This window comes from Aotus nancymaae, unplaced genomic scaffold, assembly GCF_030222135.1.
Source record: "Aotus nancymaae isolate 86718 unplaced genomic scaffold, 86718_ANA_hifiasm-v0.15.2.pri h1tg000064l_0, whole genome shotgun sequence".
In the NCBI taxonomy this organism is placed as follows: Eukaryota; Metazoa; Chordata; class Mammalia; order Primates; family Aotidae; genus Aotus; species Aotus nancymaae.
This window is the reverse complement of record NW_026988478.1, coordinates 3,324,245-3,342,439: the sequence shown is the minus strand read 5'-3', so window position 1 is coordinate 3,342,439 and position 18,195 is coordinate 3,324,245. Positions and strand designations below refer to the sequence as shown.

The window sequence follows — 18,195 nt, the reverse complement described above, 5'->3', positions numbered from 1 at the left end:
GTCATTCTGGATTATGTGTAATTATTTTTTAGTTGCCATGGCTTTTTAATTTTAAACCTCTAAGTCACTTGTTGTTACTTTAGATGGAACTAACATCTACTTTTTAAGAGGGCTTTTTAAAAGATCATTGAAAACCAACTTGAAATATACAGAAAACCTAAGAGGACAATGAATATAACCATCATTCCCTGCTGGGAATTGAGGTGAACCTTCTTTCTTTCTTTTTTTTTTTTTTTTTTTTTTGAGATGGAGTCCCATTCTGTCACCCAGACTGAAGCTCAGTGGCATGATCTTGGCTCACTGCAACCTCCACCTCCTGGGTTCAGGCAATTCTCCTGCCTCAGCCTTCCGAGTAGCTGGGATTATAGGTGTGTGCCACCACGACTGGATTTTTTTTTTTTTTTTTTTTGGTAGAAATGGAGTTTCAGCATGTTGGCTAGGGTGGTCTCAAACTCCTGACCTCAGGTGATTCACCCACCTCAGCCTCCCAAAGTGCTAGGATTACAGGTGTGAGCCACTGTGCCTGGCCAAGGTGAACTTTCTTACTCGAGGTGAACCTTGGGTAAAAAGGTTCTCAGTCACCAACACATAGAAGTCTAATTTGAATGAAAATATCTATTTCCCATGCATACATACATACATGCTACATATGGGGCAGTTCATATACTATGATCTATTTTGTCTAAAATCAAAAAATAGTATATAGGTATATATAGAGAGTATATGTTATAGACTACAGAGTATGTATGTAGTATATATGTATAATATATTTATTTCATTTAACAATCTTCAAGAAAGACTGTTCTTTATCAATTCATACCTAGACCCCCATCTTTTTAATTGACTACATATTATTACACTGTATGGATTCCTCATCTTTAAGTAGTCTTCTTTCCAGTTCTACCATCAGAGTAGCAAAGAAAGAAAAGAAACATCAAATATTAACTCCAAAATTGCCCCATCCTGGGAAGTTGAGGAAGCCCTCACATGGATTCTGAGAATTAGAGAATAGAATTCCCCTCTAACAATTTTCAACACAATGAACAACATGTTTTATGTTGATTGATATTTCTTTGTGGGACTTGTATATAGCAATGGTATTTCATTCTGCTGATTGGGGGTGTGCTTTTTTGGACAACTATAGTTAAGTCTTGCCTGGGGAAAGAAGGTTGGATGACTCTGTGAGAACCTTACAACTCTGTCTTTCTGAGGTTAGAAATATTAAGCTTTGGAACCGTGTCTTAAACAAACATCTTAGCAGTGTTTTCTCAAGTTATTTAGTAGAACATTATCCCATGGATAAGGGTCTATATTCACTTAAGTTTATGAAATGATGCATGTAATATTTCTCTCTTAAGCATTTGTAGTATGCATTTATAGATCATAATATTTGGAAAAGTTTTGCAGTGGATAAATCTGTTGAACATTATTGAGCCCAAAGTTTATCACTTAATATCTCATGATACAAAGTGTTGCTTCAGAGTATCTTAAATATATCTTAACTATATCTGTCCCTACTGAATCCAGTTTTCAAAATTCTGTGCAGGGGTCCAGTAAAGGACAGAATATTTGCCAGATAGTAAATATTTTAGGCATTGTAGACCAAATGGTTTCTATTGCAAATATTCACTTCTGTTACGTAGCACAAAAGCCACAGACAATAGGTGGACAAATGAGTGTGGCTATATTCCAGTAAAACTTTAGTTATGCACAGTAAAATTTAATTTTATATAATTTTCACATGTCACAAAATATCTGTTTTTCTCCCAACGGTTTAAAAATGTAAAAATGATTCTCAGCTGGTGGGCTGTACCAAAGATAGGTGGGCCGGATTTCACCCATTAGTCATAGTTTGATGACCTTTGATTTAGTGGATAATAATTCAGAATAAGAATTAAATGCTTTGTTCAGCCAGATTGTATGATATTTCTTTTGTTTTAAAGAAGATCCAGAAGCTTAGTGCATTTGTATATGAAGCATAAAAGAATATTAAAGCTTCATCCACTCTGTAAAAAGTATTTAAGATACCCTAAAATTTAGCTCTTAAACTTGAGACAGTTTAATACTACTCTGCCCATTACAGAGGATAAGCTCAATACTAATTTACTGAGTAAATTTTGGTGAAGATCTCCATATTATAAATGAAATCAGTTTAGAAATTATCTCCACATGATGGTTTTATTTATTACTAAATCTTAAAACCTTTGTAATTTTTGCAAAGGCCATAGTACAGATTTGAATTATAAAATGGATGTAAAAGTAGAACATATATTTAGTGAATCAGTCTTTCTCTTGCTAGTAAGATTCGAAAGTTTGTTAGCTGCATTATTGACCATCAACAAAAGTATTAAATTCCAAATGCATGGAATTCCCCCAAATGAAACTGGTTATTTTTGTCTTCATTGAATATGTCACTCCTTTTCTGGCCTATATTTAATGACCCTCAGTGTCCTTTTCTGGTGGCTCCCTGGTTTTCCCCAGGTTCATTCCAGAACCCTGGTCAGCCTGCAGTACCACGTGTGGGCCGGGTGTTCAGGTCCGAGAGGTGAAGTGCCGTGTGCTCCTCACGTTCACGCAGACTGAGACTGAGCTGCCCGAGGAAGAGTGTGAAGGCCCCAAGCTGCCCACGGAACGGCCCTGCCTCCTGGAAGCATGTGATGAGAGCCCAGCCTCCCGGGAGCTGGACATCCCTCTCCCTGAGGACAGTGAGACGACTTACGACTGGGAGTACGCTGGGTTCACCCCTTGCACAGCAACATGTTTGGGAGGTATTTGAACCTTTGCTTAAGGGACAGTTATGTTGTGTGTTGCTAGTGGATTGAGAAATTGCTAAATGATATAAGTCAAATATGCAAATTAGCAGAAGTCTAAAGGAGGTGAAGTCATTCAAACTGAAAACTATACTTGTTTCTTCCTTCCTTCCCTCCTTCCCTCCCTCATTCCTTCCTTTCTTCCTTCCTTCCTTTCTCTCTCTCTCTCTCTCTCTTTCATGATTATTTTAGAAGGTAAAGGAGTGTGGGACTATATCCTAACCAAAAGAATTATGTTTCTTTGCCTGAGAATCAATCTGCATAACTGAGATGGGGGTGGGAATCACTGGTTCACATGGAATAAATAGAAAAATGCAGAATGGATAAGTTAAGGCCATTTTGTGCGTAAATCAATCTTATAGATTGAAGTAGCTTGGAATTGCCATTTCTGACACAACTCTAGATCAGAGTTTGTTCTCAGAAAATATTTGGGTTCATATCTGCACATTGGGCCAGCACCTACGGGAACACACTAATCACCCTGATTGATGTTTGTGTACATAGAGGGTGACATACACAGCCAGGAAACCCTGTTAGGATTAGAAAGTGGTTGTATAGCCAGGTGACCCCTATGGGGTGAAAAGTTGGCCCCCTGATGATTTGTGCAATCTAGGATCCATAAGGAAGTGGAGCAGCAGTTAGCAGGAGTCCAGATAGCCACTCTTGAGGGCTCTGTTGAAAGTAAAAACATAGAAATAACAAATAAGAAAACTGTATCTGTTACTCATATGAAGGAGACTGGGTCTGACCAGGAATCCAGAGCCCCTGTTACCCTGTCCTTTGACCCCTGACTGCCTTCCAGCCAGCTGTTATGTGAAGAGCTTGGTGCCTGAATGTGCTCTGCTCTCAGTCCAGCCAATTGCGGGAAAAGCACAAGGAGCTGCTGGCTCAAGATCGTGCTTTACTCCTCCCAACAGGCTTAAGCCCATTACTTGAAACTTCCTATCAGGTTGTGGAGCTCATGGCCCATTCATTGTGCCTGAACCCCTCACTCTTTGTTTCCTGGGCTCTTGAACCTGAATTCTCAATCCGTGTCAGTCTCTATGACTTGATTCTGTCTTTCTCTTTTCTGTCTAATTCAACTTCTATACCTGCCTCTCCTTGCCACTTTTTGTATAACATTGCCAGCCTGGCAATAAACCCAGCTAAAGTGGCATGTGCCTTATCCTCAGACTGCCCCTAAACTACTGCCTTGCAGACAGAGTTGCACATGTGGACTTTAGATGTCTTAGCTGCCTCTGGATTCTTTCTGCCTCTTACTTGCTTCTGTCTGGTTGCTAGAAGTCCATGCCATCTAGCCAGGAATTTAGACTCTGGTTGACTTGGACCTCATATACCTGCATTATGTCTTCCCTCTACAGCACATTGTCTCAGTTGCCCCCCACACTGCCTTGTGTCTGTTCTTGCCCATTCCAAACTCCTGCCCACTCTAGAGTTCAGAATCCTGGACACTTTTTTCTTTTAATGTCTTAGAAACCTTAACTCTAACATGCCCTTGGCAATTTGGAAACTGGTGCTTTCTCCTGATGAGTTTGGGGGAACCCTCTAGAGATAGCCACTGAGATGCAAAGATGGTCTCCTATTCCATCACAATAATACATGCCTGGAACTTTCTACTGTATGACTACAAAATGGCAGCTGTCTCCACTGCTTCTGAGCTACCACATTGCTGCAGTCGCACTAGAGACTTGGAGCTGTGTCTTTCATTAGGAGAGCAGAAATGAGTCCAGCTGTTGCTTGCGCACCCCAACATCTACCTTTTAATCTCAAGCTTTTAAATGCTGTGGGTAGAATCCCTGTTTCATCTTCTTCTCCTGACTAGTGAGATCCCCTCAAGTTGGGAAAGCATAGCATGTTGGGTACTGGGAACTCAACAGACCAGTCAGAGTTGCCCAAAGAGAGATGACCAGGTAAATTCTAATTCAGCTGAGAGAGACTGCTGTTAGGCTTCATTTTTGGAGTCTTTTGCTAAAATACTAGAATCTGCCTTGTGTTCCCAGTACTCACTGAGATGGCCCTAGATTCCACCTCCAGGATGACTGAACCCACAGGATAATTTTCTCTCTCTTTTTTTTTCAGTAACAGCTTTATTGAGATATACTGCACACACCATATAATTTATGCATTTAAGGTATACAAATAGTGATTTCTAGTTACAAAGTTGTGCAGCTATTAATACAATCAATTTCAGAAACTTTAATTGCCTCCCAGAGAAGCACTGTATCTGTAAGCAATCATACCCCATTTTCCCTCAAACTCTAACCTCTGGAAACCACCACTCTTCCATATAATGTATATAATGAAATTATGTAACGTGGTTCTTTTTGGCTGCCATCTTTCACTTAGCATAGTGTTTTCAAGGTTCATCTATGTTGTAGCATGTGTCAGTACTTCACTCCTTTTTATGGGCAAATAGTATTCCATTATATGGTTATACAGCATTTTATCCATTCATCGGTTGATAGAAATTTGAGTTGTTTGCATATTTGGCGTATTGAGAATAGTGCTGCTGTGAACATTCATGTATGTGATTTTGTATGGACATATGTTCTTATATCTCTTGGTTATATATCTTGGAGTAGATAGAATTACCTTTGAATCCATGTAAAACATGCAAGTTTTTTGACATTTGACTAATTGAGTTTGATTATCCTTAGTGGCACTATGTAACTTTTGACCTGCTATGAGAAAAGAAACTGCCTTGCATCTGTCAGAAATGCAATGCAGTATTCAGATGGGTGATGTTAAGGTGCCCATTTGCTTTATGATATATTCTTATGTATCTGAAGCACATTATACATATTTTAAAAGAGCTCAAGTTGGTAGCCTTTCACCACTCAGTTAAGCAGCAATTTAGCCTTATAAGGGTATATTTTATCATTTAATCCTGGAATAATATATTGAAATGAGCCTTGGACACCTACTAACCCAAATGTTATAGCTGGGGAAGCTGAGACTCAGAGTCCATCATAAAGTCAAAAATAAAAGATGAATAACTTGATTCTCATTCATTAGAGAGGGTTGGTTGAACTATAAATACATATAATAAGCTTCCTAACTTTACAAAAAGTGACATTTTTAATTTCTTGGGTTCAGGATTAAAGTTCTTATAATAAATAACTAAATTCTATAAAAACTGGCCAGGTGCAATGGCTCACGCCTGTAATCCCAACACTCTGGGAGGCCGAGGTGGGTGGATCACGAGGTCAGGAGATTGAGACCATCCTGGCCAACATGGTGAAACTCTGTCTCTACTGAAAAAATACAAAAATTAGCCAGCATGGTGGCATGCGCCTGTAGTCCCAGCTACTCAGGAGGCTGAGGCAGGAGAATTGCTTGAACCCAGAAGCAGAGGCTGCAGTGAGCCAAGACCGTGCCACTGCATTCCAGCCTGGGTGACAGTCCGAAACTGTGTCTCAAAAACAAAAACAAAAAATCCCGAAGAGCTAAGTCATAAAACCAAAATCCTTTAGAAAGGCTGGGATGACAATTGTGGGTGAGGTGACTCATGCCTGTAATCCCAGAACTTTGGGAGGCTGAGGCAGGAGGATCTCTTGAAGCCAAGAGTTCAAGATCAGCCTGGGCAACATAGCAAGACCCAGTCTTTAGGAAAAAAAAAAAAAGAAATAAAATAAAATAAAGGCTGGGAATTGGGTACCTGCTCTGTGTTAGAATCCATGGTTCTTCACCAAGTTCCACACTAAATCTTCAGGGATATAAAATAAATAGAACATACTCTTTGCCTTGATGGAGCACAGCTTTTGGTTCTTTTGGCTTGAGTGTCCCAACCACACTGCTTATAATCAGTGGTACTTGCCTCTGTGATCTATTTCAATGTGGTTCAGTAAGCTCAGCTTCCATAAGTCCACTAATGTGTGAGTTATGAATGTGGGCTTTTAGCCTTCACCCTGGATAGCAGAGAGGATAAGTCTGCAATGACTGACAACCACAATAAAATGACATTTACACAGGCATATATTTATTTCTTCAACATTCTTATTTCTGCTAGAAAAGTAATATACACAAATTACAAGTTTCTGAAAAGATCAAATTTGGTCACATTCTGATATTCTGTATTTTCTGACCTATTTTCACATCATACAGGAAATAAGAATAAATCCATTTGTTGTAATTACTGATACTTAAGATCCTTGCCTAAGTCTGTTTTCACATTGGAGTAGCAACAGAGAATTCTCTTTTAATTCCTAAAAGCATGAAGAATCCAGACACCAATCTCCAGCTTCCAAAGTTTATTATGTATGTATGTATGCAGCAGTGTCTGTGTGCACATGTGTGTGCAAACACACACACGTGCATCCTGGAAGATGTGCCTACCTTTTTAGTACCCTCTGGTAAGGTTTTATGATTTATTACATCATAAACATTCCTTACCAAAGTTCTTTTGTATTTTATATTGTTTGTTGTTTTTATAACCTCATTTTTTCACCTTTATATTTTCCAGCAACACAGGCTAGGAGTATATATGTGGACATTTGAGACCTAACCCCATTATGAACCCCAGCTCTGCAACTGTCTTTGTGCCATTTGTTTAAATTTGTAGAGATGTGGTTTATTTTGCTATAATGATGGGAGTCATACCTACCTCATTAGGCTTAGTGAAATAATTAAATGTGATTATTCAATAAGGTGATATTTGAAGAGTGTTTAATCACAGTGTGTGCTATACTGTATGTAATAAATGTTGGTGGGATGACTATTTTACAATATAATAATAGAGCATTCCTCTTATATTGGAATGCTATTATTTCTCTTTTTAAAAATCTGACTAAATTGCTCAACACCTTAATACTTCTAATCATTTTTCAGCTTATTTTTATGAATTTTCTAAGTAAATGATCATCTGCTATTAATGATTTTATCTTTCCCTTTCCAATAGTTATTTAAGTTTTACATTTTATTGCATTGTCTAGAATTCTAAGAACAGTTGTAAATAATGTGGATAATGCCAATCTTGGCTTGGTCCTGGCAGTAGCAGGAATCTCTTTATTGTTTCATTTTAAAACAATGTTCTGCAAATATTTATTGCATGTTTCTATGTGCCAGGCACTGACCTAGGTGATAGTGACTCAGTAGTTCCTAGCTTTGGAACTGAACTCTAATAGGGAAAATGCATTCATCATATAATCATACTCACACATATATAGAATTACCACTGGTTACAGCAATTGCAAAAGAAGTGTATGGTGCCATGAAAAGGGGGCATTTGACCTAATTAGAGAAGTAAGGGAAAGCCTCCCTAAAATAGATTACATTTGAATTTAAATATAAAAGATGAGGCATTAGCTACGCAAAAGGGGGTTTAAAGGGATAATTTCCAGCAGAAAGAGCATATGCAAAGGCCGGCAGAAGGGTGCACAGTACATTCTAGGAATGGAAGAAGCCAGGCACAGTTGGAATACTGCGAATGAGACAGGGTTTAGTGTGGCACGGTGCTAGACAGGAAGGCAGAGGCTGGACAATTACGGCCTTTCAGGCCATGTTTTTTTAAGTCTATCCCAAGATCAATGGGAAACCATTCAAGTAATTAAAGTGGGGGTTACATGACCAAATTTTTATTTATTTCAAAAAAGTTAGTCCAGCTGTATTGTAGAGAATGGATTAGAAAGGATAAGGATGGTGTGAAAGAGATCACATAGGAAGTTGTTGCCTATTCCAGGCAAGAGCTTGAACTGGAGTGGTGACTGTGGTTAGAGATGGAGTATGGCAGATGGCTTTGAGAGAGGAGATAAAAGAATCTGTCAATGGAGTGGGTAAGCAGGAGTGTGATGGCAAGTCTGAGTCCTAGGACTATTTTCTGAGACGGTGAGTGCTAAACGTTGGTGAGGGAACTCATGAGTTCATTTATGGACATAATGCTTTTAAGGTGCCTCCCAACTTCCAAGTGGAGATGCTAAGTAGTCAGTTGGATGTGTGAGTCTGAAGTGAAGAGGAGCGGTCTGAACTGGAATTGTACATTTATGCATCATCTGTGTATCCAGGGATTAAAAGCCAGGAGAATGGATGAGAATTTTCAGGGGAATACCTATGAGGAGTGCAGAGGGTCTAGGACTAAGTCTTGAGGAAATTCAACATTCAGTGGCTGGGTGGAGGACACTGAGCCACAAAGGTCTGAGAAGATCAGCAAGATTTGGTGAAAATGGAAGGCTGTGGTGTGGTGGGAACCAAGGCCAGGTGTGTTGTGTGCCATACAGAGGCAGAGAGGCGAGTGTTCAGAAATGGCACTGGGTTCAGCAATGTGAAGCCACTGGGGACCGAAGGAAAGCTCATTTCAGTGGTGGAGCAGAGATGGAAACCAGATGTGAAGGGGCTGAGCAAAGAATGGTAAGTGACAGCGTGGAGATGAATAGAGGATATATATATATATATATTGCAGCAAAATGTGGCCATGTTAAAGAAGACAGACAGGAGGAGTTGACTAAGATGGTCTTGTGGGTTAAGGATATCTGTGTGGGTGTGGGTGGGGGTTGGTGGTATTTAATGTCGCACAGCCTTGGGCACATTTAAAAGGCAACAAGAAAGCTCCAGAATGAAAGTGAAAGGCAACGTAATTAATCAGTTCTCTCAGAAGATGGAAGGGGATGAAACTTTAAGCACAGTCATGGAGATTGGTCTTTAATCATTGGAAGGGCAGCTTCTAATTTTACTAAGCAGGGAAAAGGCTAGTGAGGCTATGAGAGTGAGTGGGTTTGTATGCTTATAAAAGGAAGTTCCCATCTGGTTGTTTCTGTGCTTTTGTGCATATGAATATTTGCTGAAAGTGATTGGTAGGTGAATGACAGATGTTTGAAGTAACGATGTAATTGTATTATACTGCTGATTATAATATGCTATTATTTAATTTGGGGTATATATATATATATATGTATGAATGACACTGATGCATATAAATGTACTCTATTTTGGATAGTGGAGTACAAGAATTCCTTTCTACAAATGGTAAAATGGGAGCAAAGATTGCATTGGCCCACTATGGGCTTATTTGAGTGTACTCCCAATAGAGACGTGTTCCCGACATGGTACATTAGCAACTGCCGTTTTGTTTTCTCCGAATCCCTTCAAACCATAACAGGCCTCGAGCTGTACTTTCTTCCAGCTCCTCTTGACATAATTGGTCACTTCCGCGCAGGCTCCAGTGGTTTACGATGCCCTTCCTAAGGCCAAATGGCTTTCAACAATCCTTAATCTTTACCAGCTGTCTCCTCAACTAGTTCCTAAAAAGAACTCACCTATTTGAAGTGCTACAAAACTTGCATTCTAACACCAAACAGGATACCTTTGGGTCCATAACATATTATGCTTCACTCTTTTTCATTACTCAGGACTTTGCAGTAGTACCCCTTCAGTCAAATTAGCTAATCAGCAGAAAGAGAAAAATGTTAACTGTTCTTTCCAATATGATCCTAGGCCTGTGTGTATGTGTGTATTTTGGAAACAAAGAGCATTGTTAGATATAATATAGCATTATACAAGCCAACACTGTATGAAGTAGACCTATTTTTTTCCTCATGTAGATTTAGGTATCAGGTTTTAGTAGTTTTGTGAGATGAACTGTCATTTTTTATACCTTTTTAAAATAGTTTATCTCATAGAAATCATCTGTTTAGAATGTCTAGAAGCACTAGTTCCTGCAACTGTCTAAATCCTGTCGTGTTTTTGGGATTGAGGGGGAACATCATGGCTCCATGTTCAACATCGTTTTCAAGTTTCCCCCCACTTATTGTTATATTCAGTCCCCGTTCTTAGAATAATTTTTAAATAAATTACATAATTTAGATTCACTTGAGACAAAAACCATTTCATGAAGATACTGAAATTTATTATCTAGAGTTGTTCATCAAGGCTGAAGTGGCCGTTAGCTTCCCTGTTCTCCTTTTTCCTGCCACAAATAATCTGTGATCTATTTACTGTTTGGCCTAGGACTTTATAGAAATTCTAATGAGTGGAGTTGGGGAGTATAGTTGTTTATTATTCACTTATGTTGGACTATATTATAGTCAGAGAATGTTACCTGCATCATTTATGACTTTTGGAACTGACTGCAGTTTTCTAGACTAATAGAGGATCAGTTTTTGTTAATGTTCCATGGGTGCTTCAAGAAAGCATGTTGTTGGTGAAACCCCATCTCTACTAAAAATACAAAAAATTAGCTGGGCATGGTGGTGCGTGCCTGTAATCCCAGCTGCTCAGGAGACTGAGGCAGGAGAATTGCCTGAACCCAGGAGGCGGAGGTTGCGGTGAGCCGAGATCGCGCCATTGCACTCCAGCCTGGGTAACAAGAGTGAAACTCCGTCTCAAAAAAAAAAAAAAAGCATGTTATGTCTATTTCTAGGGTCCAACGCTCCTTAATTTTTAAATCAACATAATTTTCTTACACAAATTATTTTTTCTTTATTTTACAAGCTGATGTGTTAAATGCTGAGTGGCACATAAAAGGCTCTGTCTACAGATTTTAAAAATCTCTCCTGGTATTTGTTACACTCTGTGTGTATGTGTGTGTGTTATGTTATGTTGACATGTTGAAGTCGTCAAGACTGTTGTTTGCAAATGGCAGAAACCCAACCAACCAAAAGGAATGTGTCAGCTTATTTATTGACTCTGCTTCTTCTCTTGGAGACTGTGTTTTTACCTTTTAAATATTAATTTATTTCTTGATGAAGACTAAAACATATGTATATATTTTGAGACAGAGTCTTTCTGGATTGCCCAGGCTGGACTCCAGTTGTACAATCATAGCTCGCTGCAGCCCCAACCTCCTGGGCTAAAGTGATCTTCTCACCCAGCCTCCCGAGTAGCTGAGATTATAGGCGTGCCCACTACACCCAGCTATTTTTGGTATATTTTTGTAGAGATAAGGTCTCACTATGTTGCCACAAGCTACATATATTTTCATTTTTCTTAAAAAAAAAAAGGCTCTTTCATGATAATACTGCAAAAGTCAAATGTGAAGTAAGGGATGTTGCCTCATGCTACAAAAGGAATTTATCCAAAAAATGATGCTGACATTTCAACACTTACTGTATTACATTCTAAATTCATAGTTGTAATTATTACCTATATTTTGTTATAAAATGAGGTGAACTTATTTTTATAATTTTTACTTTTGTAACTTTAATTTTTGAAGGTAAATGTTTAATCAAATCTTTTACAGTGAGAAGTGTCAAAGTAACATTGTAGGATCAATGTGTAGGATCAATATATAGGATGGGAGATATTTTGTGGCCATCTTTGGAAAATATACTGTACCTCAATGAGTATCCTAAATCATCTACTAAACTTCTAAATTCTTTTCAGTAAACTTGCTTTAAAACAGAAAAGTGTGTCATCAGTATTGTACAATTACATCCAGAATGGGTTATAATGGTGCTTTAAGAGCCACTCATTCAGAAAATGTTCCAGAATAGTCTCCAAATTAAAAATTTCTAAAGAATTTTTATTACAAGTTAAAGCATATTTGAAAGATAACTGGATTTTTCTCAGATTTTAAAAAAATGAAACATACTAGAAAATGAACATTTTAACCTCTACAAGGTAACTAAGTAAGTTTTGATATTTGCAAATAAAACCCAGAGTTATTAAGTTGTAGCAATGTCTTCTTATATCTCAGGTTAGCCAATGTTTATTTTAAAAGTTCATAGAAGATACATGCAGATTTAATACTGCATCCTGCCATGGCAGGGAACATAAAATTACCACTGAAGACAGCAGGAGAAAATTTATTGGAAAGAACTGAACATCACAAATATATATTTTATAAGTATTTTTGGCCAATACTACATCCTGTAAAATACTGTAAAATGGTTGAATTGAAACATGGCATTTGGAAAAAGAACCACAACCTTGTAACATAATGGAACGCACATTCTTGCATGAAAATGAATGCATTTGCATATTTCAAATCACATCGTTGCTATTACACTTTGTATGTGATTGTTTAATCAAAAGTTTGATTTACATCTTATTCCATCTGATTTCCCAATATTTTTTTTGTCTCAACAGACAAAGAATGCTGGTTGAGAACATGGGCTTTGGGGTCAGGCAGACCTGTCTGGCCTCAAAGAGAAAATATGCCTGTGAAAGTTCATATTTTCACAAGGAGTAGTCTTGTACTTTTTGGCTGTATTGTATTTTAGAGTCCCTAGAGTATGTACAAAAGAAAGATCACTGAATTAGGAGGCAGGGAATTTAATTTTTAGACTTGAATCTACCACATTTTTGCTGTCTTAATTTCTCTCTAGACCTCAGTTTCTTTATTATTAAATTAATAAAATGGAGGTAATGACACTGTCTTTCGACCTCACAGATTATTGTGAAAGCAGTTTGTACACTTTTCAAATAGGATGTATTATTATTGTTTTTCCTAGCAATAGAAAATTACAGTAATAGTGAACAGGAACTCAAACCATAAGTAAAATTTTGAGGAGTTATGTATCTGCCAGATTTAGCACATATGCAATGATATAGAGAAAATGTTATTCTTTAGCAGCTGATTCAAAAATTCCTCTTACGGAAACTATTGTGACTGTTTGGAAGGAGCACCTTGATGGCTTATTTGGGGGAACTCCTAGCTTTGAGTACATTTGGAATGCAGATAAGTCCAAGAGTAGACGGGGAGTCAGGATGCTCTTGAATGTTTCAAGGGGACTGGATTTGGGAGAGAGGGAGTAAAGGGACTGAATTTAAAAGGTGAATGAGAGAATATCATAGACTGGGAGACTTTGGATAATGCAAAGTTGTTTCCTCCCGGGTGTACCCTGAAATGTAGCCTGCAGCCCCATGATAGTCAAAAGGGCAGTAGGATAAGAATGACAACACCTAAGACTCTATTTTTTTTCCCACCATGAATTATTCTATGTTATTTGCATTTTTTTCCTCTTTCCAACCTCCAGGTCATCAAGAAGCCATAGCAGTGTGCTTACACATCCAAACCCAGCAGACGGTCAATGACAGCTTGTGTGATATGATCCACCGTCCTCCAGCCATGAGCCAGGCTTGTAACACAGAGCCCTGTCCCCCCAGGTATGTGTTGATGTGTTGTCTTGTGCTCCTGTATATACCATATCCGGGGGGTAATACCCTTCCCTGCAGAGAAACTCACCTAAGTGCAGACTTGTGGGTTCACCCAAGGTAGATGTTCTAAGCCTGCTTCAGAACTCTCTTCTCTGCTCAAGTTATGCTCCAGCCAGATTCTTGCCTAGGTGCTCAGATACAGCCATGTTGAACAGAAATGCTCTTGAGGCTGACTTTTATTGCATCAAACACAAATGAACATAAACTGCTACCCGCAAAACCATGAGATCAGCAGATTTGTTTTCTTTCTCCTCCCTGTTTCCTCTAGGGCACTTCTTCCCTTAATATCCCATCAGAAAGCACAGGATTTGCATTAGAGTTAACAATAGTACACAGTAGGTGCCTAATCCATATTTGTTATGTGACTGTGTGATCTCCTATTTGATACTTAGCACTCACACTGATGTGTTATGACCTTTCCCACTGACTTGCCTTGGATCTCAGATTGTGGGGTATAATGTTATAAACCCAATGAGTAGGTGAGGGTGACCTTCTTTGGTCTCTTTGGCTGATAGGTTTACCTTAATAATTAATCTGCTTCGTTGCTTAAGTCCTGGTAAGATCCTGAGGAATTTTATCAGAAGAGAAGTAGGTTGTTGTCATGTTCCTGTGTCCCTGGTGCTGCAAGCTACAGAGGGCGATAACTGAACATCACTGACTTCTCACACAAGACCTTTCTGAATAAAGCCCCCAGTCTTTTCCTTCCTCTCTCTTTTACCTTTATTATCTTGTGACCCCTCTTCTGCGAGAAGAATTAGTTGCCAAAAATGTTGAGCATATTCCCAGTCACCTCCCTTCTCTCCTACCTCTTGGTCATCATGTTGCCCCACTAACGGGGTCCTTTCATTTGCTAAAGCAAGTTCTGCTATGTTTAGGACTCTCGGTGATTGAGGAAGGTTATTGTGTCCTCCTGCCGTATCGGTCTAAGGGTAAGTATATTTTATGTTTATTCAGAAAATAAGTTGTGCTTCTGGAATTCTCTTGACCCTTCTGACTTTGATCTCATGCAATCTGTTGGCTATGATGTATTTCCTGCCTTATGGCATAAGGCTGGTGAAGATGGGGATCAGTACATGAGGCAGTCCTAGAAATGAAGTCCTCCATATCCTGGAGATGGGCACCCCGTCCTTGAGAGTCTTGTTCTCCAGCCTGCACAGTCTCAGGAGGAGGCCAGCTTCTGTGAGCCTCATCCTTGGTGAAACCACACCTGCCATGTGATGGGCACAGTGTTTTGTATCTATTACCATATTTCTCACTTCCAGTGAGGCCTATAGAAGTACTGGGAGCTTGTTGGCTTGTGTTAGAGCCATGTTGCTGTGTGTGGTTGAGGTGATACAGTAGTGGCCTGTAGACTTACCTTGGTGAGCAAAGCAAGGCCCAGAAACAGCACTGGGACATCTGCTTCACTGCCACCTCCCACTCCCACCCCCAGGCTTATGGCATTCCAGAGTAATCCACACTAGAATGCGGATTGCAGAAGAGACAGTAAGGAGGGATTTTAGGAAGGTTTGATCCAACTAGGAGTCAAAACATCTACTTTGTCAAGTACGTCCAGACTTTTCCAAGAATAGCAAATATATCAGAGCAGTGTTGAATATATATTCACTTGAAATGACCCTTTTATCTTTAGAGAAATGGCACTTGTGTAATGGCACTTAGTAATCAGAATTATTTATCTATGTTTCTCAGTTTTTTCTATTCTAATATTGGAACCACTGAATTAGATACTTTTGGAAAAGCCAGGGTTTCTGTTTTCCGCTGCCACATCCCTCCCCTGAGGCAGTGAAGATGGAAACAGATGGCTGCCTTCCTGAACAGGAGCAAGGCACAGGGGGAAATACAGGGAGGGGTCAAAACATAGTTACATTTCTCCACGTATTTCCCCATGACATTGGAATCATGTACTACATCATTTTGTAAACTGTTTTCTTAAACTTAATCTGGGAATGAGGCACGAGGCAGATGTTAAATAAACAGTGTCTCAAGAGCAAGAATGCTATGGGGACCTAAAATACATTGGTGGGCCAGGGAAGCGGAGGAGGTTGGTACAGGTGGTCAGGGAAGTGTTCTTCCTGATGAAATTATTTAAGACGTAAAACACAAGCAGGAATAGGCCAGGACGGGTATAGAGGAATGAGTGTTCTGGCAGACGGAACAGTATATGCAAAGGCCTTGAGGAAAGAAAGAGCTCAGTGTGCTCAAGGAACTGGAGAGAAAGGAAATCAGTGTGTCGTGAGATGAGACAGGCATGGGCAAGAGCCACGGTAAGCACTTGGACTTCATCCAGAGAGTCAGTGGGAAGCCATTGGAGGGTTTGAGCAATGAAGTAGTACATCAGATTTACATTTTTAAAAAGATTACTCAAACCCTGAAATGGGAGAACAAAGATGGATACAATTATATAAATTATACATTTTTTTTTTGAGTCGGAGTCTTGATCTGTCTCCCAGGCTGGAGTGCAGTGGCCCAATCTTGGCTCACCGCAACCTCTACCTCCCAGATTCAAGCGATTCTCCTGCCTCAGTCTCCTGGGTAGCTGGGATTACAGGTGCACACCACCATGCCTGGCTGATTTTTGTTTTGTTTTGTTTTAATAGAGATAGGGTTTCACCATGCTGGTCAGGCTGGTCTCAAACTCCTGACCCCGTGATCCACCTGCCTCGGCCTCCCAAAGTGCTGGGATTACAGGTGTGAGCCACCACACTGAGCCAATTAAAATGTTTTTTAAGAAAATTACTTAAAACTAGGGATTCAGCTCACCACAATTCCGTCTGAGTGTCCTGCATTTAAAGCCTGCTTCCATGTGAATCTGCAAATCGCATCATTTCCTTTTTACTGTTTATATGACACCAACAACATTTTTTTTTTTTTTTGAGACGGAGTTTCACTCTTGTTATTCAGGCTGGAGTGCAGTGGCGCAATCTTATGGCTCACTGCAAGCTCTGCCCCCTAGGTTCAAGCGATTCTTCTGCCTCAGCCTCCCTAGAAGCTGGGATTACAGGTGCCCATCACCATGCCCAGCTAATTTTTTGTATTTTCAGTAGAGATGGGATTTCACCATGTTGGCCATGCTGGTCTCCACCTCCTGACCTCAGGTGATCTACCTGCCTCAGGTGATCCTCAGCATCCCAAAGTGCTGGAATTACAGGCATAAGCCACTGTGCCCAGCCACCAACAACGTTCTACATCAAAATAGTTGAATCCCTTTCTATATTTGTAGCCATGAATATCAATGCATCTCTACTGTCTTTTTCAAAAATGCTCAGTGTATCCTTCAGAAATACTGCTTTCCCAACAGTGGCCCCATGCTCCAGCGTTTTGCAGAGCAGTTTTAAGAGTTCTGCAATCCGTAAATCCTTTTCTCTTTTTTTTTTTTTTGAGACAGAGTTTCGCTCTTGTTACCCAGGCTGGAGTGCAATGGCGCAATCTCGGCTCACCGCAACCTCCGCCTCCTGGGTTCAGGCAGTTCTCCTGCCTCAGCCTCCTGAGTAGCTGGGATTACAGGCACGTGCCACCGTGCCCAGCTAATTTTTTTTGTATTTTTAGTAGAGACGGGGTTTCACCATGTTGTCCAGGATGGTCTGATCTCTTGACCTCATGATCCACCCGCCACGGCCTCCCAAAGTGCTGGGATTACAGGTGTGAGCCACCGCGCCCAGCCCTTCTCTTTTTTTTTTTTTTTGAGATAGAGTCTTGCTCTGTCACCCAGGCTGGAGTGCAGTGGCACAGGCTTGGCCCACTGCAACCTCTGCCTCCTGGGTTCAAGTGATTCTTCTGCCTCAGCTTCCTGAGTAGCTTGGACTACAGGCATATGCCACCATGCACAGCTAATTTTTGTATTTTTAGTAGAGATGGAATTTTGCCATGTTGGCCAGGCTGGTCTCAAACTGACCTCAAGTGATCTGCCTGCCTTGACCTCTCAAAGTGCTGGGACTACAGGCATGAGCCACTGCACCTGGCCCCTAAATCCTTTACTATGTACTGTTTTATTTAAAACAATGGATGAACCTATTCATGACTTATGTCTGCACTATATCAGGTGTTTTGCTGTGCAAAAATTTGAAAATCACTGCCCTAAGTAGTCTCTTTTTGGTGAAAGGTAGCTAGTACTATTATTATTAATAGCCTCACATTCTTTCAGAAATGTGCTAATAAATATATAATGAATAAAGGCTCTTATTTTCTATATATGAAAACTGAAATTTAGCATTTTTAGGTAATTGGTTAGTTGTCCGTGAGCATACCCTGAATAAATTGCATACTACAAAATAAAGCCCAAACATGGAGTATTTCTCAT

General features: G+C 39.7%; 1 protein-coding gene across 7 annotated transcripts in view; it reads left to right on the top strand.

The window, feature by feature from the left end:
• Positions 1–18,195, top strand: part of ADAMTSL3 (ADAMTS like 3) — a 338,323-nt gene that overhangs the window by 222,700 nt on the left and 97,428 nt on the right. For all 7 annotated transcript variants that reach the window (XM_064366147.1, XM_064366148.1, XM_064366144.1 and 4 more), the window contains exons 16-17: positions 2,482–2,768; positions 13,718–13,847. In XM_064366147.1, the coding sequence (XP_064222217.1) occupies positions 2,482–2,768; positions 13,718–13,847 (417 nt within the window). The remainder of the gene's footprint in view (positions 1–2,481; positions 2,769–13,717; positions 13,848–18,195) is intronic.